The sequence below is a fragment of the Athalia rosae genome, chromosome 2, assembly GCF_917208135.1.
Source record: "Athalia rosae chromosome 2, iyAthRosa1.1, whole genome shotgun sequence".
In the NCBI taxonomy this organism is placed as follows: Eukaryota; Metazoa; Arthropoda; class Insecta; order Hymenoptera; family Athaliidae; genus Athalia; species Athalia rosae.
In genome coordinates, this window is record NC_064027.1 from 20672747 (window position 1) to 20698114 (window position 25368).

The window sequence follows — 25368 nt, forward strand, 5'->3', positions numbered from 1 at the left end:
GGAGACGCGGTTGCGGTTTGTTCGAACCTACCTCGTTCCTTAGACTTATAACGCGCGATTTCGAGTGTGTGCTTCTCTTTTGTATATTAAAGTAGCCTTCTTATACATTTAAATATATCGCAACGGTAGCCGTAGCAGCAGTGTAGCAGCGATACACCTAATACAACACCTACGTATAGCAGCGTATAAATATAACCAAAGGAATCACACGCGTGTATCACATTCCACATTTTTATGTACGTTTTGAAATCTGAGAACATTCAAATCTTGACCAATACATCCGTTTGATAGTGTTATATCACGTGTATGTGACCAGCGGCAAAATTTAACGCATCGCACAGCCGAAGACGTCTACGCGTACGCCGTTACATAAAACGATCTGTAAAAGTATTGGAGAAAAAGAAAATTCATTCCTGAAATTGTGACGTCTGCAATCGATATTTGCGTAGAATCTCACCTCTCAATCAAAACTGGTAATTCCAAGGAGCTGTAAGAATTTTGTTTTATGATAGTTTTTATTTATTCTTTTAGTTTGTCTTCAATCGTATTTGACCGCATAACGGGCATAATCGGAGGTAACTATACAGATAATACCGAATTATTCTGCGATTATCTTCGCGCTACTGCAGGGCGTAAAGATCAGAAGCAGTATTCGCGGGGAACTCACCGCGCGTACGCCTCGCACAGTTCGTCGAGGTCAATTTTACTAGAAGAGATAAGAGGGAAAAGCGGAAGATGCCTAGAAGGCGAACGAAGGTGACGACGCTACGCATCTTAAAACTAGACCATTTATACGTGTGTATATAGGTATATTGTATACACATACACACACCTACCTTATAATCTCTACCAAGAGATCGACTGGGACACGAGATCAACGTTCCCCCAGGACCCGGCGCTACGTTTATATCCCGTGTATAGTAGCTCTTTGCCCTTTACCACATTTTACGTTTCACATTTTTCCCCTTATCTTTATTATTTGTTATAGTTCGGAGCATCCCGTGCCCTCTATTATTTCTCTTGCGAGAAAGTTTCAAGGGGGTGAACTTTACTTCGGCAATAGGGGTTTTTTTGTAGAAAAATTTCACCTCATATATTTTAGGTTTTCTTAAGGTTACGCTGTTGTTATTATTATTATTTCGATAGTTATTTTCACACCTGAATATAATTATTATTATATTTTCAGCGCCACAGAAATGCATGGTATGTGGGTCAAGATGTTTTCGTAACTCGGAAATTCTTCCATGAAGGTCGTTTTTATATAAAAAGTGATAATAATCGCTTAAACATGAGGAAAAATCTGATTCGAAATACCGTAATTTTCATGTTTCCAAATTTGGATACCACTTTGGGGATATGCTTTTTGCGCGTTTTCATAGAAACAACATTCCTGTTGCCATAGAACGATCCAGATGATCGCGGCGGGTAAAGGAAATGGAAGTAACCTCAGAGCGGATATCAAAAACCAGGTGCTGGGGTAACGAGGGATTGCGGCTTTCCTCGAGAATCGGGAATTAGGATTGGAAGGGGGAAGCAAAAGAGGCAGAGCAATTTCCCCTTAATATCCTTTTGAGGAAGGGATTCTATATCTGTAGATCACAACTAGGCCATATCCCTCTATATGTCAAGGTATTTTGGTTATAATCTTGTTTATTATTCATATAACAATATCATAGAGTGAAACAATATATTTTTGTTATTATAAGTAGTTGTTTGAAGCCGAATGAAAATTTTGAAGTCAGATATTGCCGTTCGAATTTCACATTGATATACGAAATAACTATGATTTCACTTAACATACATGGTGTATATTTGTTAGGGTGGTCATTAACAGGGTTGTCTTCCAATTTTGATCTTCCCAGGGGTTTAAACGCTTCCAAATAAATATGAAGAGAACCCCTGAAAATTTGAGCTGTTAATAGCCACTCTGAGATAGTCCGCATTGCCACCGAAGTTTTTTCATGGAAATAACATGAGAATAACATGTTTGGTCCCTTGAAATTTTATAGGTCGTTGACGAATGTATAGAAAATTATGGAAATTCATATTTTAACAGACAATCTAACGCTTTTAAAAAAAAGTCTCTTATGATTTTTCGCTAAATCTACTGGTTTGAGAGTTGAATTCGAGGTCAAAGTTCGATTCATATAAAATTATCATCGGAATAACTTTTGAAACAGACGATTTAGCGAAAAATCATAAGAGACTTTTTTTTAAAAGCGTTAAATTGTCTATTAAAATATGAATTTCCATAATTTTCTATAAATTTGTCAACGACCATTAAAATTTTAAAGAACCAAACATGTTATTCTCATATTATTTCCATAAGAAACTACGGTGGCAATGTGGACTATCTTAAAGAGTTGATATTAAAAGCTCAGATTTTCAGAGAATCTCTTTAAATCTATTTGGAAGCGCTTAAATTCCTGGGAGCGTCGAAATTCGAAAACAACCCTGTCAAGGATCTCTCTCTAACATTTATACATATGCATAGGTATATAAATTTGTTCGAAAATTTCAAAACTTTCTTGATGTACCGTAATGCGAATTTTCTTATTCTCCGCAGGTAGCAGCGCGTATAATATTCATCATTTCGGTCCATTAATTGCAGCGTGGAGTTATATAGAACTTAGTCAATAACCCTTCAAACTCTGCGGTAGACGTTCTACGCGTTCTTACCGCTTGCACCGCATACCCTTCAAAGCCCGAGTTCAAATACACGACAACCAAAGGAAATATTTTAAGTTGCCCGAAGTTTGACTCGAGTAGAAAAAAAAAGGTTTCACGACCACTCCATGGTGGTTGAAATTTTGAAAAAAAGTCCATTTCCCGGGATGTAAAAATTGCACAGATGCAAATAAAATTCAAACAAATGGACGCCACAGACTGCAGAAAAGAAAACGTTCGGCTCAACACTTATTTCCATCGTTTCGAAGGTGTTTCGTTCTTGGTAAAAACTTGAATATTACGAAAGACATTTTTTCTGGTCGGACGAACTAAGTCGTGAATTCGAGCACGTCATCGAACAGGTTTACCAAAAAACCTCGTGAAATGGAGCCGGTCAGCTGGTAATGCTGCACAAAATTTTGTATATATTTATCGACGATAAGAACACGGTGGTATATATTTTGATTTTTCATTAATTTTCGTTTATTTTCTCTCCTCCCGAGTTTGGCGCATGTCAATTTTACGGAAACGCGTGGCGTTCCGTCGGTGCGCGCGTCTCAGGCGGGATCAAACCGCTTCCGTGAATATATTCGTATAGCAGCTTTACGGGCGTCGCGACGCTCATAGGATAGTAGGGTGCGAAACTATCTCACACAGTTTCAACATAACACGCGGTTCGCGATTACAGCTACGAGACATGTATATATGTGTTGCGTAAAGAAAATATACGAATAAAAAAGAGAAGATAATAAAGTTTTACGTGTTGCAATAATTCAAATATCACATATATAAATTATATAAATGTGCACCCTGCATCGGGAATTGTTTAATCAATTCATCGGTGATGAACACGAAATAAAAATGACCGTCTCATGCAATTACGATAACAATATCATAGATGTATCTGTGATAATATAAAGAATTTTTCGAAATTTATTTCATCAATTTTGTGATTGAAAAGCTGCGAATCGTGTAATCTCGAGTATTACCTTTGTTTATACATTCGTTTACTTTTCTATTCCTTTTCTCATTCTATTTGTTCCTTTTTTCTTAGCCTATAAATTCAATTATTATAATACTTGATGTAGAAGAACGAAGAAAAAAAATGTAATTCATGGTGAATATACCGGAGTGTTACAATTATGAGTTGAAGGTTCGTATATGGGTAATTCCACTTTATTTCGGCAACCCCAAAACAATGACCCTCTTCGATTATTCTAACAATTTTTTCTATGACAACTCTTAATTCAAAACACTGGTGTGATTTTTTTTCAAATTATCGAGTCCAGCCGTTTTTGAGTTATTAATTTTTGGCCACTCAAAACAGCGCCGTTATCGAGTTTTTTGTTTTTTTTAATTTACAAAATGTTATGGTCAACGACGAACATTTTGCGATTATGAAAAAAAGCGGACAGATTACTTTTTCACTTTTTTTCTATCTTCTCCTATTTTTACCATTTTGTTTTACATTTTTTTCGACTTTCTCTACAAAACAAGTCAACAGTTGACGTGCAAGAAGGGAGAATGTTTGTGATGTTAAAAAAGAAAAGAAAATGAAAAACAAGTCGAGAAAAAAAGAGAAAAAAGTTGAAAAAAATGGAAAAAAATTAGAAAAAAAATTGTCCGTCGCGAACATTTGAAATGTTCTTAACGAAAAAATTGACCACGGTGCTGTTTTGAACTTCAAAACCGATAAACGGCGAGATCAAATAATTTGAAAAAATCACGGGAGAGTTTTGAACCAAGCGCTATGAAAAATAGAAAATCGCTGCAGGAAAAATCGAAGAGGGTCACTGTTTTTGCTTTGTCGAAATGACGCGGAGTTCCCCTTATATTATAGGAGTGTATTAAGATTCTGTCGAATTCCACTAGACTGTTTCTAGGGGGGTTAATTTTTTAATTTTTTATCATACTTACGAATATTTATAAAATGAAAGTGCAAGCCACAAGTGCACCGCAGTTTATCATCACTCTCAATCTAATGCATCAGAGTTCCAACTTCCGAACCTTGTATATACGTATATACCCATGATATATATGTATAAGTGTACATACGCTGCAATCTTTTGTCAACGTTCAGACTCGTCTATCTCGTAAGTGGCTTTATTATAAGCATCAATTTTGCACATTGTTTCATGAATTATTAAGCAAATTACCAATATCCATATAACATATAGCGGTGCAGGAAAACTATCACGCGGTCCATCGCGCACATTTATATCCAACTCATTAATGATCAACAAAACTCTTACATCACACTTGCCTTATATCCATATGCATGATATTTTTCAGAAAATGCAATTAAATTCACACGCCATCATAGTTGATTTGCAACGAATCGGAGAGGTCGAGCACTTCGTGCCGTATGCGAAATTCTCTCTCACTTACAATTGATTCCAGATTGATTCTTTTATTTTTTTGTTCATTTTGTTCATTCGAAGATTTGTTGTAATTTGAGAAACCAAGCAGTGGAATTTATAAAATTTTGGGTACATTGTACAGTTAAATATGATGTACATATGTGCGGTATATTTACGTAACCTGCAGACAAGATAAAAATGTGAATGCAGGGTTGTTTTTATCATGTGAACACGACATCACCAACAGCAGCAGCGGTCGATTATTTTTATTAACCTAAATGTCCATCTAATACGAGGATATCAACACCGTATATCCATACATAGGCTTTGTTATATGTACACGGATGTATATTTTATACTCATGTAACTTACGTCACTCTTCTCCAGTTAATTATTTAATTAAAACTCAGAATTAACGTGTAACTCAGCACCTATAGTATACACGCGTACATAAGTTCCATATGTATATAATGTATTTTACATTTACACGTAAAACATTCCCGTTAAAGCGTTTATTTATAATACCCCAGAGAATATACATATACCCATTTACATCGTCGTTATACATACATATATATATATTATACATAGTCTTGTATTTTCGAAGATTATGCCGTATATTCTTATATACATAGAAATTTTACAAAAATAGAACAGTGGAGAGCTGTTGTGTAATATGTGAATAGAAGAGGGGTGAAAAAAAAAAATTCTGTTGAAGAAAGAGAGAGAAAAAAAAAAAAAAATCACACGCTTATCAAATGCGGTATAAGGTACATATAGGTGGTTAAATAAATATGTAGGTCAACGAGCGAAGTTATCGCGAGCTGGGCACTTCATTATATTATATACATGTGTGTACGTATATATAAAAATGTATGCATGTGAATTTATACAGAGGCACTCTCGATCTCTTTACCTTATAAAGTCTGACAAATGGATACATTCTGTATAGGTATGCGTGTATAGTGACGTATATATGTGTATACATATGTATATGCATATATGGTTGATTTCGTTTCGCGCGATAACCTCAACCTGAACAGAGCTTTGTTAGATCGCGAAGTCCTTGTACATATGTATATTTTGTGTTTAACACCAGATGTAAAGTATGTATATATATGTACTACGTGTAGGTGTTGTACAGTATATACTTTAACAATAAGTTATATCTACGAGGTGTATAACGTTAACCATCATCATCATCTTCATCATCATCGTGGCCGTCTGCACCTGCACATTGCCATTGGCGGAGTATATGACATGTAGTTATCTCATCCCTTGCTCATTCTACGACATTGTAGAACATGAAGGGTGAATTCCGTATAGGCGTCACTTATCGTATTCAACCCTTAACGTGCTATATGTTACGTAGAGTGATAAAGCGTTATAGGACCTCCGAATTTCATCAGCTATTCAACTCATTCATCTACATATACATACATACATACATACATCATGTGAAATTGTAAATTAGGTACAAACCTGAGACTATCCCTATAAAATTGTCGAAAAAAGATATGGTGGGCTAAATTTTTCAATTTCTTCAAAGTTTGACGAATCATAACTCTCAGGCATTCTCATTGAAAGAAAACGTAATATTAACAACAACAATAATAATAACGAGACCTACCCTCTGGTAAAGCATATACTGTATATTGTATACATACATGCATATACATATAGGGCCCTTTTATAAAGGAAATTCATAATTGTTCGGAATGTTCTAATATTGTATTTTGAACTATTTTTGGCTTTCACTTGAACCAAAAATAAAATTCCTCTTTCCGTCCCTGAAGGGATGATGATGATAATGATGACACTAACAAGAATGGTACTGACAATACCAAAGTGCGTTTCAGAGGAAATTGTGACGACGAAATAAAAATTGCTCAGGTCAAATCCGGTAGTTCAATTGACGAGGAATGTCCCATTTATGCATTATAGGTATTAACGCGGATAGTCATTGAAACGTATATTGCACAAGGGGCGATGGAATCTAAAAAGCTCACCGTGACCTTTTTTCATTCATTCGTTCTTACGATTCATACTTTTCTTTTGCCTATTCTTTTTGTGCATCAACTATATCATCGTAGCTCAGAATTTTTAATTAACGCGTCAGCAGAGTCACCATTGAAATTAGCTGTGACCATTGTTTTGGCTGTTCTTTTTTCGTTCGTTCTTTCTATTGTTATTATCGCCATTTTTTGTGTCTGCGATGTGTGTGCAGCTCGCATTTTTTATTCGTATTCTACAACGTACTATCGTAATGCGGCCGTTGCACCGTAACTTCGCTTTGAATAAAAGTGCGAGAAATAAAAAGGGTACGAATGAAAATCTGAAAACAAGATATGAAATATGAATCGTTAAAAGTTTAATTTTTATGCACGGAAAAGTACCAGTCTTTCAGAAAAACCGTTATCCAAAATGACAGTGGAAAATTCATCCGTACTCCCCAGAGCTGTTTGCAATTATTTTCTAAATTGTTGTTAGTCCAGTCGAAACAGCATCTAACTTATTTTTCCATACTTGATAGGGGGAAGAGTGAGTCTCGATTTTCGGGACAATCCCTCCACTAGTTATTACCATTTTTACCCTAGGATCAACATTTTCAGGCTTATAAATAATTCACTGAAATAACGACAAATGTAAAATCTGAAAATATTGATCCTAGGGTAAAAATGAGCAGAACCAAACTCGTGGGAAATTACATATATCATCGTTTTAGGTGAAACTGAACGAGTCGTTCGAAAACCAAAAAGTCACCCTTTAATTCAAGATGGCGGCGAACGCTACGGGCGGATTGTCCATGGATTGTCCCGAAAATCGAGGTTCACACTACCAACCACTCCTCCCGAAGTATGGAAAAATCAAATCGCAAACGTAAAATATCTCAACTGGATTATATTGCCATAATATTACGAAATTAAGATGTGATCTTTATGTATATGCATTATATGTATACGGTTGTATGTTATACGCGTAATATACGTTATTAAGTACTTCAGCGACGAAATTTTCGCAGCGAAATCGGGTATGTAGGTGGAAAATCCTTTTTGCAGTTACAAGTACATACTTATTCAATACCAACACATATGGGGGAGCGATATGAGAATTTCTATAAATATCGCACGAGGTAGAATGGGATTACAGGCAGATATATGTATACACGTTCTCAGCATACATAAATTTCACCCCTAGCTTCCTGTGCGTGTATTTGTGTAGGTCTACACCTACATATATACCGTAATATGTAGCAGAGGAAAAAAACGCCTTATACATACCTATATACATATTTAACGTTGTGACACTTGTTTGCACGTGATCACGTTAATATTGGGTGTGTAACTTTATCCCGCAATTTATAACTACGTCATTTTACATCTCCACGTTATTTATAGACTAATGCATACGAATACGTGTTTTTAGATATTTGTGTAATATTTATGTTGTTTTAATACGGTCAGCAAACAATCCGTGACAGTAGATATACATATAGTTGACGTATATAAAGTATATGTATACGTACGTATGGAAAAATTGAGCAAAAGGAGAAATTATAACAACGCAGGGCAAAAAGAGAAGAGGATCAACGGTTGGATAGCTGCAACGTTCAAATGAACAATATTCCAGGTGTGAAAAAAATTTTCAGCTATTTAACCGACACACGGAATACCTACTCGCAACGGGTGTAAGCTCAAAATCCGAAGAAAATGCGGGCGTTGCAGAGTGGGTACTTTTATACTGTGTACACATGCAGCGAGTCGACTTTTGTTTTCTTCCGTTCTCAATTCACTGCAAGAAAAGTATAAAAAGGAAGGAATGAAATGAGAGGAGAGGAGAAAAAATGTACTTTAATTTCGGTTGTACAATACCTTTGTGTGGTGAAGTTAAAAATGTAGAAATTCCAATTTGAATTATTACATCAATTTCTTATCGTTCTTTTGTTTTTGTTTCAGGCCAAGAGCCAGAGCATGAAAAGTGGTTTCTTAATGCAATTTTGTACGAAATTGATTTTTGTTTCTTGAAAATGTCGGGGGGTGTCCCTTGAATTGGCGTGACTCGTGGGGTTGAGTTTCAGCCGCCATTTTGGAGAACACGTTTCATCGAATATCTCCTAAACTGTGCGTCGCACGAAAAAAATAGTCTTCATCATTCTCGTAGATAATAAAATTTTCTACAACTTTTATTCAGAATTTTTTTCCGTTAAGCGCGTAGGTTTTTATTCATAGCCCTCCAAAGTTTTTTCAAAATGGTAATTACCAATTATATACAATTGACGGTTGGTGCTACGGTAAAAATGATGATCGTTCTCGTCATATTTAGGTATAATTTCTGCCTGTTTTCTTCCGGTCCCTTTGTAAACACAGCAAGGTCAGCCACCGGCTAAGTGAATTGACATTTTTAGACGCGTCAGTTCTGTCCAATCGATTTAATTTCATCAAAAAGTTGTCCCTACTAACATCGTTGAACATGAATATTCTTTCAATATGCGACAAATCTTTAAGTGAACGAACTGTTGTGACAGTGAAAGAAAGAGGTCTGCAGATTCTATTAAAAACGAGTAAATTGAAAGAGAAGAAAAGCAGCATGAACTTGCGCTGAAAGACTTAAAAAGCACAAGGTAAGTTGCAAAGAAAATATTCGTACTGTATTTCGCACACGTAGTAGCTACCGATAGTTTCGGTTGGAATATTTGAATTTTTGAATTTTTTGAAAAAATTAACAACAGCTCCGATTATTGCAGATTTCAAGGTATCGTACTGACTTTTACCTTTTCCAAATAGATTACCGTGAAAGTGATTCTGCGAGATAATAATTTTTTTTGAAAAATCGCTCGAATGGTTCAGATTCTATTAAATTTTTAAATATTCAATTCCGGTGGAATTCTTTTTTACTTCTGCAACTGTACGATAGGATTGAAAAATCCATCGTCTATACGGGGCGAAAAAGAGCGCGGGCAGGAATAAATGAAGCGACGGAATCCATCTATGCTTTTATTTCTGAAAGTGAGGAGTGCCAGTTCAAACTTTCCGAGCTCGTGACCCAAATCGATGGGGACGAACAACCTGATCTTCGTACCAGAAAAAATGAAAAATAATTCTCAATCCAACGTTTCAAGCAACATTTACCGAGCTATAGATCCTAAAGTATCAATTTGTCGAAAAAAAACCTCCAAATAAAGTTTATTGAAAATTTTGTGTACTATAAATCTGATAATCATTATTTTTACCGTAATACCATTAACCGTCAACCATTTTACAAAAAGTTTGGCGCGCTATAAATAAAAACCTATGCTCTATACGGAAAAAAGTTTCGAATAAAAATTGTAGAAAATTTTGTTATCTACGAGAATGATATGGACTATTTTTGTCGTGCGACGCACGGTTCAGGAGATATTTGATAAAATGTGTTCTCCAAAATGGCGGCTGAAGCTCAACCCTCCCGATTTACATTCAAGGGACACCCTCTGACATTTTCAAAGATAAAAGTTCAATTCTTGCGAAGATTGCAAAGATTTTTGCCTATCTATCTCATATATTTTCTGCTTTCAGGAAAACTTCGCCAAATCTTTACGAATTGATTAAAAATAACAATAATAATAGACAAATATTTATCGGAGAGAAGAAAAAGGGAAAAATTCACGAAGTGAGAGTGAAATAATGATGGAAAAGAAGAATCGCACGTAAAAGGTTTCAAATAATATTGACCGTTCACTATTATCAAAAACTCCGCGCATAACTCAAAATGGAAGGAGAATGTGTGTGTGACAAATTGCGGAGGATAAAAATCATGTGTACGAGGATAACGACGACGACGGGAAATCTGATAGTGAAAAAATTATTGAAGAGAACTCGTTAACATATAATCGGGTGATGCGGTCTCGTAGGAAATTGAAAATAAAAATAAATATTCGAAAGCAAAATTAAAAAAAAAAACAAAAACAAAAAGAAGTTTTCAAAAACACTATAAGGAAAATAACTAATTGTAAGAGAAGTAAAGATTTTTTAAAAGTAAAAAAATCAAGAAAACGGCGGGTTGGGAAAATAAGGAAAAAATATGTTGTTCGTGATCATGGGGATGTATTTGTTCGTTTATTTGGAAGTGGTGAGAGGTGGAGATCCGTCGGCACGTTTGAAAGGAGATTTAGTAATCGGAGCGCTCTTCAGCGTACATCATACTCCCAGGGGTGGTCAGGGAGCACTCGTATGTGGACCGGTCAGAGAAACGTACGGAATACAAAGAGTTGAAACCGCACTAATTACTCTCGATAAAATCAACAACGATTCAACGATATTGCCAGGTATTTGGCATTTTCCGCTATAATTATTCGGAGTTTAAAGTGAAGTGAAAAAAGTATTTCCCGTAACTTCATTTCATTCGATTTTCCCTCACTCGTTACAGGCGTCACTCTGGGACTCGAAGCCAGAGATTCGTGCTGGTCGGCACCCGTTGCTCTGCAACAAAGCATCGAACTCGTTAGGGACGCCATTACACCCGCTTTGACCCAGCCACAAATTCCTCCGAATGCCGATACCGCACATTGCTTGGTCACCACCGCCGTTCAGGTGAGGAGAAAAATAAGAAGACCGATTATAGGACGCCTGGAAAAAAAGACCCGGACTTTCGATTTAACTCGTCACAGGAAATAGAACTCGAAAGAAAGTCCAGAAAAGATTCTCTTTCCTCCATCATGAAAATTTCATTCGCCATTTCCCATGTACGTAATTATTCGCAGATGGAAAATCCGGTGCTGAAAGCACCCCTCGTCGGGGTGGTGGGTCCGGGATCGAGTTCGGTCGCACTCCAGGTGCAAAATCTTCTTCAGCTTTTTTCCATACCCCAGGTAAGTCTCGTGATAGCGAAATTCGATGAACTACAATCGAGAGACTAATAGAGATTGATTAAAGAAACAATTTTTTTTGTCGATTTTAATCCAGATTGGTTATTCTTCGACGTCTCGTGACCTAAGTGACAAAACTCGTTATTCGACTTTTCTGAGGGTTGTACCGTCGGATCATTATCAAGCTCAACTACTCGTCGATTTAGTACGATACTTTAACTGGACGTACGTGTCGATAGTAAACACCGACGGTGGGTTTTAGATCATACAACATTACGAGTACATCAATCGTGACGATCATCGTCAATTCAATTAGCGTAATTAGAGGGAATGAGGAGGAGAAAGAGAGGGTGAGAGAGAGAGAGAGAGAGGGGGAGAGAGAGAGAGAGAGGGAGAGAGAGAGAGAGGGATTGTACGAGATGGGATGGTGATAATTGACAATTCCATCACCGCTTTCAAATGGACTATATCATCTGTACACAACACGTTGACAGCCTCTCTTCTACTCATCACGCGTTCCCTGCACCGAACCGGCTTATGTATATTCAAAATTTAATTGATGCCTCAGGGCCGTTCCATCGATAACACATGGTTTTGAATATTCCTCGACATTCAAATTCGTCAAACTCATCTAATTGTAAAACAATGATCATCCGGATAATAGGTACATTCGGTTCAGCTCATCATATTTTGAATTACTATGTTAATTGCTTCTTCGTTCTATCACGGCTGTGTGTCTATGTACGAGTAATACCTATTTACCGTACGTATGTACATCTAAATTTAGAATCAGCTGAGAGTTGAGAATTGTCAGAGCATTCAATTCCAAAATTTTGATTACCGCGTCGCGTATTATAATTATCTCCATACAGCTGACTTTAATTAATTCCTCTCCCCGAAAGATTAACTTCTCAAGAAATCAGATCCAAAGTTCTCCCAACTACAACGACAACAAAAACAATGATAACGATAATCATACCAACAATAATGATGATGAATATGATCGAAAAAAAAAAAAAAATTCTGCTGAAGTTTATGAAGCAAATTAAAAGAGGAAACAGTCTCCGCAGACGGGATTTGATCGGGATATTTCATTTGGGCGTTTACTTTTTTTTCTCTCTCTTCCTGCTGCCGATTCCCTAATATACGCGGCTTACAAATCTCTCTGCGGCGAAACGTCGATAGTTGTGATTTGCAGTCAACGAATGCGCGATAATTCACTTTTATACCGTAGATTTGTTGAACACCGACCGAAACTTTTACTTCCAGACAGTTCGAACGAGCCCTGATACCTCAATTAAACTTTTCGAAAATAACCCGCATCAATGACGTACCTATTTTGTTCCCTTTTTTTTTTTTTCACCAATTTTAGAGAACTACGGACAGAGCGGTATTCAAGCTTTTCGTGAATTAGCCGAACGCAGCGGTGTTTGCGTTGCCAGGGAAGACGCGGTTCTTTCCACGGCCGAAGATGCCGCCTTTGACGGCGTACTTTCAAATCTTGATCAAGATCGTGCGGCTAATGTCGTCGTTTGTTTCTGCGAAGGGATGACAATGCGAGGTTTACTGGCCGCCTCAAAAAGATTAAATCTCACCGGTCGATTCATGTTCATAGGAAGGTAATAAACAATCATAATATCTAATTCGATCAAATTAGCTCAATTGAAGTTTCATTCGTGTTGATTTTGAAATTCGATGTCACTTCTCGCGAATGTGTATTTGAATATTGTATCGGTCGAAAACTTCTTTTTTTTCTTTCTCTTCTTGTTTGAAATCAAATAAATCTATCAACAGCTGTAAACGGAGTTCGTCATACTTCGTTGATAAAATACATAATTGAATGCGAATTATTAGCACGTCGAGTCTCATTCACCGATCGTCATCATCTGCTGGCTGCTGCGGAGATGGTATGATGGGCGGAAAGCTTCTTCGTTGATTGAATCGGGTTAGGTTAGATTCACGCATATGTGTATATAGATATAAATGTATAGATGCCTATCTATAACATACGTGTGTGTACACATTCGTATATATATACATATATATATGTTGTCAATCCGGGTCCCGCAGGTCGCGGTTTACACACGTATTATACATATGTATATACATACGTACAGATCATCTAAATGGTAACCGAATACGTACCTATATACATATGCATACGTACATGCCTTCCACGTACATATGTACCTATTCTATGTACACATTGTACATCCATTGTAAACAAACGTAAATTTCATCTCTGAAGTCGACTGCAGAGAGACGAAAGAGCGGAGATGAAAATCCGTGCATTTATTTCTTTTATGTATGCGTATGTACACCTATACATTCATTGCGGTACTTGTACATACACATATTGTACATATCATCATATGTATGTGACAATTGAAAGAACGCCAACTGACCTTGACTCCTATCTACTATGGGTCATTATGTTCAATCGCGAGTTATTTGAACATCTTGAATTGAAATTATCAACATATGTAGGTATGTATGTAGATGACGAGGTACATGACTAACGCCGCGTACGTCAAAGCGTGTGATCTACGTACATATGCATTATCTTAAAAATTTGTATATGATTTGAAATTCTGGAAACAATGATAATTTTCATAACAATAGTGGCAATAATAATGATAATGGATATTAAAAAAACGGTAAAGACTGAAGAGAGAGAGAGAGAGAGAGAAAAAAAACGGAAAGGAATGAAAACGAATTGTGCGATATAATGCAGTGCAATCAACGCGCGGGCTACCACGGCCTTAATTCGCAGTCTGTATAATTTCTGTTGAAATAAAACCGCTGAATTCTTTTCTTTTTACTCGCATATTCCGGACTTTTTTTTCTCTCTCTCTCGCTTTTACCTTTTTTTTCGTTTACTATTCATTTTACTCTCGGTTGAAATGGGGGAAGCATACCAGAAATTGGGAGAGTCTCAATTGCGGAAAAACCGAGTGAAAAACCCTCGCTGATCGCGCTAATTTCTATAGCTCGGGATGATAAGTATTACAGGACATACCATTATACCTATATGTAATATGAAGAGTTGATGCATTTTCTAAATTTATCTTAACGTATTTTATCGTTTTAAAATTTTTTACAATATTTTCAAGTTTGTCGATCGGTCGTCTGGATTGAATTCAGCGATATATCTACAAATCGCACCGCCCAGCCTCGATTCATCTTATTTTATTTTTTCAATTTTTTTTCTCTCCATTCTGATTTCGGGTAGCAATTAATTTCATTATGCATCATTATACAATGGTCCATGCGTCGGTGATTTTTATTATTTTATTTTCTTCCGATTTTCATTAATTTTAATTGAGAAATTAAATTCAACCAGTTTATATCTGAACTCGATCAAATTGAAATGTTACTTTCATTTTTAATTATAGCGACGGTTGGGCTGACCGGGACGACGTTGTTGAGGATTTGGAATTCGAAGCGTGGGGCAGTCTTTCCATTAGAATTCATTCACCCTATGTCAGCGAATTTGACGATCATTATTTTTCATTGAATCCGTACAACAATTCGAGAAATCCTTGGTTTCAAGAATTATGGCAACATAAATTCAACTGCGTTCTTCCCGATGTAAATAACAATAATAATAACAATTTCGATGACCACGCTGACATCGGGGATGTCGAAAATGGCGTGGAAATATCAACGACCACGACAACCGTGTTACCTGTGGGGAAAAAAATCTGCACCGGTAAGTCGAAAATTTTTGTCTTCCGATGATGCGATTCGCTTTGCATTGTAGCGGGTGAAAATGGAAGAAGAAAAAATGGTGGCGAGTTTGAACGAAACGTGTTTTTTTTCGCGGGAGTTCAAATAGGCGATGAGGTGAAGAATGTAATTTATACGTAGTCGACGTATGGGTACCTATGTGATGTTTTATATACGTACATAACACCCATATACATGGACATACATGTATATACTTAGATTGGAACCTTTGGAATCCAATTCCGGTTCGAGTGTCTCCAGTTTCCTGCTGCAGATATCACACGCCCTGGAGCTCTATACTCCGGTTGAATTGGCCGAATCTAATTGACGGATGAAATTATATTAGGCGACGAATTGAACGGCTGATTAAAGGACCTATATATATTATAGTACGGCTGCCCAACCGCAAGAAGCCGTTGATTCGTTTAACCGAGACTTTCTTCCTTTTTCATTTTCTTCTTATTTGCCTCTTCCTCTCTGCTTTCCTCTTCCGCATATACTATAGGTATGCCTAAGATTGTAGAGCGCTATGAAAAATAGAAAAATCGACGTGGTGCTCGCAAATGGAAAAAAGTGTAACTAGATTATACGTGAATATCTTATTTTTGAATTTCTCATTTTTTTTGTTGATTTTACTCCAAGAAAAAGTGTTCGTTGAAACGTTAATTCCTACCGTATGCAAAACTAGCTGCGGTTGACTGTCTTATTCCTTTTTTTTTAATTTTCGAAATTCTAAGAAAACCATGAGCAAGTTTTACTCTCGAAATTTCCATAAGACGAGCTAATTTACCTGCAGGATTCGTTATTCACATTTGAAAAGTAAACTTTTACATTTCTCTTACTTTTTTTTTGCTTCGGTCAACCCATGTGTACGATCGCGCGGTATTAAACGATACGTGCACACAGTGGAGATTGAACCGGAAGTAAAATACTTCATTCTACTGCACATATAAGTATACCCTTAAAGAGCATTAGGTACAGCGCGATTTTTCTGACTGTATGAAACGAAAAATTCAAAGGTGAAATACTTCAATCGTGTCGCACATCGCATTTACAATTTCGCAATGAATATAAACGAATGGACAAATAAACCCAGTTATGAATATGAAATGTTTAAACTTACAGGTAACGAAAAATTGAGCGATCGTTACAAACAGGATCCGAAAATGAGTTTTGTTATGAAATCATTCTGGGCAATGGCGCATGGGCTACATAATATGCTGGAAGAAGTTTGCGGTAAAAATTTTTCTGGCGTTTGCAAAGAGATGCATCCATTCAACGGAACTCTATTCAAGGTACACCCTATACATTTATCTACAAAAACCCAAGCGGGGATTCGCGTTTTATACAATTTTTGTAATATCATTGCAAATTTGGAACCACTTTCGCCATATACCTATCCAATGAAAATTGAGATTACCGATGCGACGCGTACGACACAATATCAAAAATATTTATCAAATTATTTTCGAACTTGTTTTACAGTTTTATTTTCATATTACAAACCGTGTGACAGGAATATCGTTTAAATTACAGAACCACTTGATGAACATAACATTTTCATTCGGCGGAGAGGACGTGGAATTCGATCGACGTGGCGATCCTCCCGGCAGGTCGGTGCGTATATCGTATGAAAAAAGAAAGAAAGAAAACGAGAAAAAAAAAAAAATGAAACGCATGTGATATAATTACCATACCGATAATCATTTCGTTGACGATGTTAGCGATGGTCGAAACTCGCCACCTGACGATTCATTTATTTATTCGTTGTTTTATTTCTGATTTATTGCCGCAGATACGAAATATTGAATTTTCAAAGGATGGCGAACATGACTTATTCGTACGTGCAAATAGGTGATTGGAATAACGGAACGCTTGCATTTTCCGGTATGCCACAATCGAGGGTAACGCAACTTGTCGAAAGCGTATGTTCGAAACCGTGCCCACCTGGTTACTACAAGGTTTGTCTTCTCATATACATGTAGCTTTACGACCCTATATCATTCCGTTGAAAGAAAAACAGAAATTACCAATTTAACGCAACATATTTAATTGAATTTTATCTTCTCTTCGAACCCTCCTCCAATTTACTCTCGAATTACCGAACCACCCTTACATTTCGTCATATATGTACATATATCTATACGTACGCGTACACATGTAGACGCTACAAATCGAAATCAGGATTATCGTGACGGTGGAGGATTTAATTAACAAAATTTCTACCGGAAATGATACACCGGTAAACACCGTGAGGTTTGAGTTCATCGGGTGGATTCTAATTAGCCACAATCACTTCCGTTTTATCTAGTAGAGATAATAAAGTTTAAACCAAATTTCCAACTGAACGAACTTATGTATTAAATCATTGATAGCACACGCCTGTGTACTTTATGTAGAGTTTGATAGTTATTGCGTATTTGTATATGGGTAATTTACGTCGACATTTTTCAGTTCTTGTAATTATCGAAGATTTTTTCTTTTCTCTTTATATCCGCATAGTGAAAACATCTGTGTGTAAATATTCCAGTTCGTTTCATCTTCACAATTCGAGAGATGTTCAAATTGCAGATCGCAGATTGTAAACATAGGATAGGTATGGATATACCTATGGGGCATTTCGTGTCAAATCGACCGACCCTTTTTTCACCCGCATTATTTGTTTTGTCTTCAGAAATTTTTCTAGATCAAAGTAGCGCCTCTGAAATTAGAAGAAAAATAGTCAATTCATTTGTTTATTTCAAAATCTCCGAGGAGTTAAGTTATTTTTTTTTTTTTTTTCAACTCCAAAAACAATCCAATAGATATTTTGTATTTTGGATTTTTATTGTTCCCTGAAGATTGTTCAAGTCGCCAACGACGCTCGAGGATTATGAGGAAAAACCAATTCATTGAGCGCACACTCCGCACGTTTACCTAGATACTATAAAATATCGTAACAAAGATTACGACTCTCGGTAGAAAACTTGGTCGGTGGTTGTGTAATTTTTTATATAATATATACATTATATCTGACGTGTGCGAGTTGCGCGGTTTACGGTGTGTAGCCCATACCAGCTGGGGCGGAGCTCCTTATAAATAATAATTTTTCGCCTTTTGTGAAACCAGCTTTTGCCTTCAGGGCCTTTCATCTAGCAAAATGAGACTCGTTTACCGGATCTTGAAGAGGTCGTCGACGACGGGAACCTCGACTCGTCGGCTACCTTGTATAACGTATGTCGCTATGGCTGCTGCGCCGACAGAATCTGAAATCATCGTTTTAGAAATTCAACATTATTCAGATTATACGTATACTCCATCCACATTCAAACGAGAAAACCTCCGCCTTATTATACTTATATTTATTCTATACCTCGCGCGCGTTCAATTATTTGTTAAATCTGAAAGAGATAAATTTTTCGATCTACAACTTCAGGTGCGCAATTTTTGTGTAACCACGCAGGGTGATGATCTCCCCTGAAGTTTTGAGCTGTTGATCCCAACGGAAACACGTGCCGCTCAATTTTTTTCGTGAATTTCGGAAAACGATTTTTAATAATTTTTCTCAATTATTTTCACCGCATCCTCTCAAAATATTTACAGCGTTCGACATTTTGGTACGATTATTGGAAATATTACTCGGAAAAACTTTGCATTCTCCGCTCTTCTATTAAAAAATTAATTCAAAGATCGCAGTTTTGAAATAGTTCACATAGTCGTTTAAAATAAAATTTTCAGAATTTATTTATCGATTAATCTATCCTTATGATTTTTATCATAATTGACAAATAATAAAAAAACAAAAGACTAATCTATTCGAGTAAATTCCGTAAAAAAATTTAATTCATCTATAGCATTTGTTGAATGTTAAAAGCGGGCGAAAAATGATAAGTTGCCCAGATTTAGCGATTCGAGATACCATTGTTTTCCAAAAATCACAACAAAAAAATTGTGACAACACTGAATTAAGAGCTCAAACTTTAGGGTAATTTTTCATCTCGTAATTGCAACCGTTTTAAAGGTACTAGTAAAAGATTTGAGAAATCACCCTTTCAAGGACCACTCTAGTGTACCTTCTACCATAGATATATTGAATATAAGTGTAGTGTAAACGGGTATTTCAAAATAGCGAATGTTTCAAAATGCGTCAAGTATTTCGCTGCGATGCGGATTTAAATAGAGCCTCTTATGGCGAAGAGGGGAATGAAGTTTTTCGGTCTAAGTACTGGTTGGTTATGCATTATTATTTACTGATTGTTTCGCCCAATTATTCAGAATTTTAAGACCGGTGGTCAAGAAAAACGGTGTTGTTGGGCATGCGTGCGATGTGGAGATCACGAAGTTGCCGATGAAGAACAATTGCAATGCGATGCTTGTCCTTACGGGCAATGGCCGAACAATAACAAGACTGGTAAGCTGAAAATCGATTGACAATTTTCCCGAACATCTCCCCTATGCTTTTAATTGACTTTTCTCCAACGCTTCTTGACTTTCGAAAAATATTATTCTTCCACTTATTAGAACAAGTAAAAAACAAAAAAAAAAAAAAATGATGAGCTAGTTCGCCGGAAGGGTTGAAAATCTCCGACTTCCTAATATAGGATAATCAATGGGAGCGCCTTCTACAATTCTTTAGAAAAATAATGACTTGCAAGAATCGTGATATAAATGATATCGTGTGACTTTATATCCTAGTTGTTAGTTTATTTGATCTATTTTGTTTTTTCATGTTCATACGAACAGAATGCTACGTCATACCCGTGGAATACATGTCATGGGGAGACGCCGAAGCGATTGTTGCGATGGGTTTCAGCGCTATTGGACTTTTGGCAACATTCGCCACTTGCCGGATATTCGTAAGCCATAACAATACCCCAGTTGTTAAAGCAAGCACAAGGGAACTCAGCTACCTCATACTTGCAGGAATCACCATGGCTCACGTTGCGGTAAAACTAAAGACGATGTTACATTTCTTTTCTTTTTTTAATATTCCGTTTTTATTTATCTATTTATTTTCCACGTACACATTTACATACACCTGCGCATACCCATATCGCGTACATACATATTTATATACGTATAGATTATGTATACATAAATATATATTAATAAATTATTTTATTTTCACTTTTAAATTAATAACCAAGTTTGTAAAAACTTTATACTCATATATTACGTGAACGTGAAGCACTGCGCTAGTAGGAACGCGGTAAAAAAGTTGTTCAAGTAATTGTACTCGACCCGACGTGGCTGCGCGGATGTTGTATGAAAAAGAAAAAACCAAAAAAAAAAAAACTATACGAACATTGTTCTATGCCATATTTGCATGAATATATTCATTCGCTTGGTGTAAATTTCTTTGAAAAATTGATCGATTTGTTTAACACTTTGCGCGAAGACGACGGCCTTCAGCTACATCATACATCTATACTAATTGAAATTTATGTTTTATTTTTTTCTTCAAATTTTCGTACATCGTCATTAGGTTATCGAAGAAGAAAAAATAAAGTGGTGTGGAATAATCGGGACGGTGATGATTTTTCAGGTGTTTCCTATACTGGCAAAACCGACGGTTCTTACATGTGCTGTAAGTCGTCTAATGCCGGGAATAAGTTTCGCTATGATATACGCAAGTCTGTTAACGAAGACGAACAGGATTGCGAGAATTTTGGCTGGTTCGAAGAAACGTTTTCCAACGAGAAAGCCACTCTTTATGTCGGCCACCGCACAGGTCGTTATAACTTGTATTTTAATAATGATCGAAGCGGGTGTTGCCACCGCCATGCTCGTAATAGATCCCCCGATGCCTCAACAAGAATTTCCAGCTAGACACAGATCCGTATTAACATGCGCAACGTCACCCAGAGCCGTTTTATCTCCATTGGCATTCGACGCGATTTTGTTAATACTTTGCACACTTTACGCCGTGAAGACGAGAAATGTACCTGAAAATTTTAACGAGGCCAAATTCATTGGATTCGCCATGTACACGACCTGCGTTATATGGGTCGCTTTTGTACCCATATACTTTGGCAGCGAATCAAAGGCAAGTTTCATACTTAATCTCTTCTCTCGCGCATTTCGTTCGTTCTTTCATTTTCGTTTTCGTTTTCGTTTTCTCTTTACGCCTACTGTACGCACACGTATCGAAATAACGCACCTGCACATTTCGAATGGTGCGTTTATATTTATTCGATTATTTTTTCATCTCCAAAATTTTTTTCTCAACAGGTGATAACGATGTCAATGTGCGTGACTTTGAGCGCATCCGTAACTCTCATATTCTTATTTCTCCCCAAACTTTACATAATCGTATTGAGGCCCGAGAGAAATAATCGAGCTTTATTCACCACGAGTAAATCCATAAGGTGTCACATAGGAGCTCGTGTCGCTGCAGCTATTGCCGAACCTCCTTCCAAACAAACTATATATCGACTTTCCGGTTCTGCAAATGACATGGAATCGGGAAGTAAGTTGAAAATACATACATCTATACACCTACGTCCTTCTCAAATCGAGATATTTTTTTTTTGTTTTTTTCCCACTTTTTCCCCCCTCTGTACTCGTGTAAAACTTCATCTCATGTGTACATACCTATATACAATATCTGTAATTTGTTCAGAAATTTTGAGAAGCCAAAACGTAAACAACAAATATGATCCAGGTCTTCGGTGAAATTCGTTTTGCGATGCCTAGTTGCTTTTTTTCCTTTTTCTTTTTTTTTCGCCACCGCTGCTGCCGCTGCCACTGCCTCTGCTTTACTCGCGATACATTCGACGATACGATAGAACCGCGAGCTGCACTGTACATATACGCTGCTTTGAAGTCGTGTTGAGATTTTTTTTCCTTTTTTCTATTTGATTTTGTTCCCCCGTTTCTTTTCGCTGATGCTGCCTCCGCGGGTCCCACTGCTTCCGTGTACCGTTGTTGTACCCTTCAAGCGGATGGGTCATAGCGGCGTATAAATTGTATCAACAAAAGAATAATGAAACCAAGAACCAAAAAAAAAATTGATAAGTTGAAAAAAATGAGTGAAATCTTTCCCCGTATCAACGTCATTGTAGGCAGGTGTCTGAAAGCTGTATTATTCAAAGGGATGTTTGGAGAAACGAAATATTAAAAATATACGGATGCAGTATACAGTATACGCTTTTTTTTTTTTTAACTATTTTCCAAGTCTTTCTATTTTGTCGATGAAATTCGTTACCGCCATAAAAATGACCTTGTCCTTCGCTATGTTTGCTTTAAAAATTGTACGTTATGTACTTACGTTGTTGATGCGACTTGTGGCGCATCAACAAATCTGAGGTTTTCAAATAAAAAAAAAAAAAAAAAACACTTTTGGAATTGGTTGTCATGGCAAACGTAACATTATCTTGCGTGAGTTTGATGGGTTCCGTAGAATTCGGCGCGAAGCGCAAGTTTTCAAAACACGTGGATGTAACGTGAATTTACTCAGCTCGGCCCCTCCTAAATTAACCCTAAAATTTTTGCATATAGTTCTGATACACCCTGTATAAATGTATATTATACATATTATGCTAATACCGGAGATTTCTACTCTGCAATGTTAATTCAAAAGGCAAAAACGCGATTCGCATGCCGTATAACTTCGCACCTTGGTAGGTAATGTTATGTTATATACATATATGTAAATGAAAAAAGGAATCTAAATGGACAAAAAGAAGCGGGGAAGTCGGCCTAATGCATCCACGAATATGACTTGAGATTCTAATTTCGTTCTCATGAATGATTCATTAATTTATTCAGGGTGAAATGATGACTCCGTTTGCGAAGACAGAAAAAATATAACAATAAAAATAAAATCTCGAATTTTATTGGTTTTGTTTTTTTATTGTTGTTGTTGCACGTGTATCCAAAATTGTAATCATCTTCTCCACTTTACAATATTCTTTACTCGCATGACCTATGAGAAATAAATAAACAAACTGATGATATTAAATGATGATAATATACTTTACAGCTGCTGCGGGCTGCCGTACCACTAATAACGTACACCGTCGTACATTGAGCGTTCAAACTGGTGCGGAATTGTTGGCTGATTTGTACAAAAGTTCTTTGGAAAATTTATGCGGTATGAGATCATCTAATATGGGACGTGGGGTGGCAGCTGGAGATATTAAGAAACAAAAATCACCAATCCACAATAACGAATTGCTGCGATCCTCTCTGTCGTCGGTTTACAATAAATCGACGGATGAGAAAATTAATCCTCATTTCGGATCATCGATTGCTTCAATTACGGCAGATGATATTGTCAGATATAATTCCGAAGAGGACGTATTTTGGTCTAGGGAGACAGCGAGAAATTTGAAGGACGATAAAAAAAATCCATCGTCGGACTCAAGTTTACTTAATTCTTCTACGGGATCGCAATTAAAAATTCCACGTGAATGGGCCGAATTAGATCCTAAAAAATTAATCGCCGATACAATGAACAAACGAAGGTTAGTTACTGAAATCATTTCAAATGTTATTTGTTTTTTGATTTGTTTTTTGTTGTTCTTTTTTTTTTTTTCTTGTGAATCCCGATTTGAATATCGCTTTTTTTGCAATTTTCAGCTCCACCGGATCGCGAGCGACGACATTTCCGGCTAATGATTCTTCTTACGTTTCGCCAACGAATTCAAACGGCGAAGTTAATAAGAAAAATTCTAATAATATCAACGGTAACCCTCGCGGCTGTAACGAAACTATTTTAACACCGTACACAGCTGGAACTATTTCACCATCGGAATTATCCCCCTCTCCTCGTAATTACAATAAAGCCCGTGAAAATTCTCATGAATTTTATAGTAACGTCAACAACGTAATATCGAACAATAAATTATCAAAAAATGAGGGAGATAAAGGAGACGACGAAATTTTCGATGATTATAACGACGAGGGTAGTGTTGACGCTAGAATTTTTCAAGAAGACGAAGTCCTTTCGGGTGAGGATAACGAACCCGTTGTTAAAATAACCATAACTCTTGGACGAGATCCTAAAAGTTAAAAAAAAAAACAATTTCAATTCTAATGAAATTTATGCCAAAGTTTATTTATTAAACCATAAATTCAACGCCACAATAATAACATGGTTGAATTCAATCTTTGATAAATGATTAAATAAATTGATAAGGAAATTAATTAATCAGTTAATTTACTGATAGAAAAAAAAAAAAAAAAAAAAATTACGTAGGGCGGAGGTACGTATCTGCATCAATATCAAATTATTATTATTACGAAGCCCAATGATTTATCAATTTGATCGAAATAAGTATAACAATTATATTATATCATCAACATTTCACTAGTGCATAAATAATTCATTAAATATAATTATACACTATTATTCTAGTCTATTCGGTAACAATAATTAACATATAAACCAATCTTTAGATATACGTATAGATAATACCGAATTACCTACGTCACAATTAATATACAGTAAGCTAAGAACGAACAATAAAACTCTTAGCATGAAAGGGATCAAAATACGTATAAGTTTTTCCATAAATTAAGAATAATCAAAATAATCAAAATAATTATCGTGGTATATCGACGTCGACTGTACCGAAAAAAAAAGAAGAAAAATCGAAACTAACTCACTGTCAATCGTCAATGCTTTCATTATCAACATAAGTGTTAATGAAATTATCAAAGAAGAAGAACAAGCAAAATATTGAAGAAAAAAATGTTAAACTCGTGCAATGATTGTTACCGGCGATTTTTCATCAATTGCGGTAACAACAACAATAATAATAATAATAACAAGAAGAAGAAGAAAAA

At 36.3% G+C, this 25368-nt stretch overlaps 1 protein-coding gene across 11 annotated transcripts; it reads left to right on the plus strand.

Moving 5' to 3' along the window:
* The first annotated feature begins 10 nt into the window (after nucleotides 1-10).
* LOC105689523 (metabotropic glutamate receptor 1-like) lies at nucleotides 11-25121 on the plus strand. Of its 11 annotated transcripts, none has more exons than XM_048651202.1 (20): nucleotides 11-1315; nucleotides 1403-1629; nucleotides 2567-3068; nucleotides 3171-3820; nucleotides 4508-4760; nucleotides 10580-11328; nucleotides 11430-11593; nucleotides 11764-11871; nucleotides 11966-12119; nucleotides 13241-13487; nucleotides 15264-15580; nucleotides 16723-16892; nucleotides 17134-17210; nucleotides 17393-17558; nucleotides 19852-19987; nucleotides 20320-20522; nucleotides 21122-21622; nucleotides 21808-22045; nucleotides 23561-24044; nucleotides 24160-25121. In XM_048651202.1, exons 6-20 carry the CDS (start codon nucleotides 11085-11087, stop codon nucleotides 24590-24592), a joined length of 3642 nt encoding a protein of 1213 aa, XP_048507159.1. In that variant the 5' UTR covers nucleotides 11-1315; nucleotides 1403-1629; nucleotides 2567-3068; nucleotides 3171-3820; nucleotides 4508-4760; nucleotides 10580-11084; the 3' UTR covers nucleotides 24593-25121. The 11 variants fall into 11 exon arrangements, with proteins under 11 accessions (XP_048507159.1, XP_048507158.1, XP_048507161.1 ...); XM_048651201.1 differs by having other exon boundaries at nucleotides 11-756; nucleotides 1187-1315; nucleotides 2567-3820; XM_048651204.1 differs by having other exon boundaries at nucleotides 11-489; nucleotides 1187-1315; nucleotides 2567-3820.
* The last annotated feature ends 247 nt before the right edge of the window (nucleotides 25122-25368 follow it).

Bases quoted from the DNA above. Each gene is read 5' to 3' on its own strand.
- LOC105689523 (XM_048651197.1), top strand. From the start codon at position 11,085: ATGTTGTTCGTGATCATGGGGATGTATTTGTTCGTTTATTTGGAAGTG. The intron at 16,893-17,133 runs GTACACCCTATA...TTTAAATTACAG, and splicing joins TCAACGGAACTCTATTCAAG to AACCACTTGATGAACATAAC. The intron at 22,046-23,560 runs GTAAGTTGAAAA...TATACTTTACAG, and splicing joins AAATGACATGGAATCGGGAA to CTGCTGCGGGCTGCCGTACC.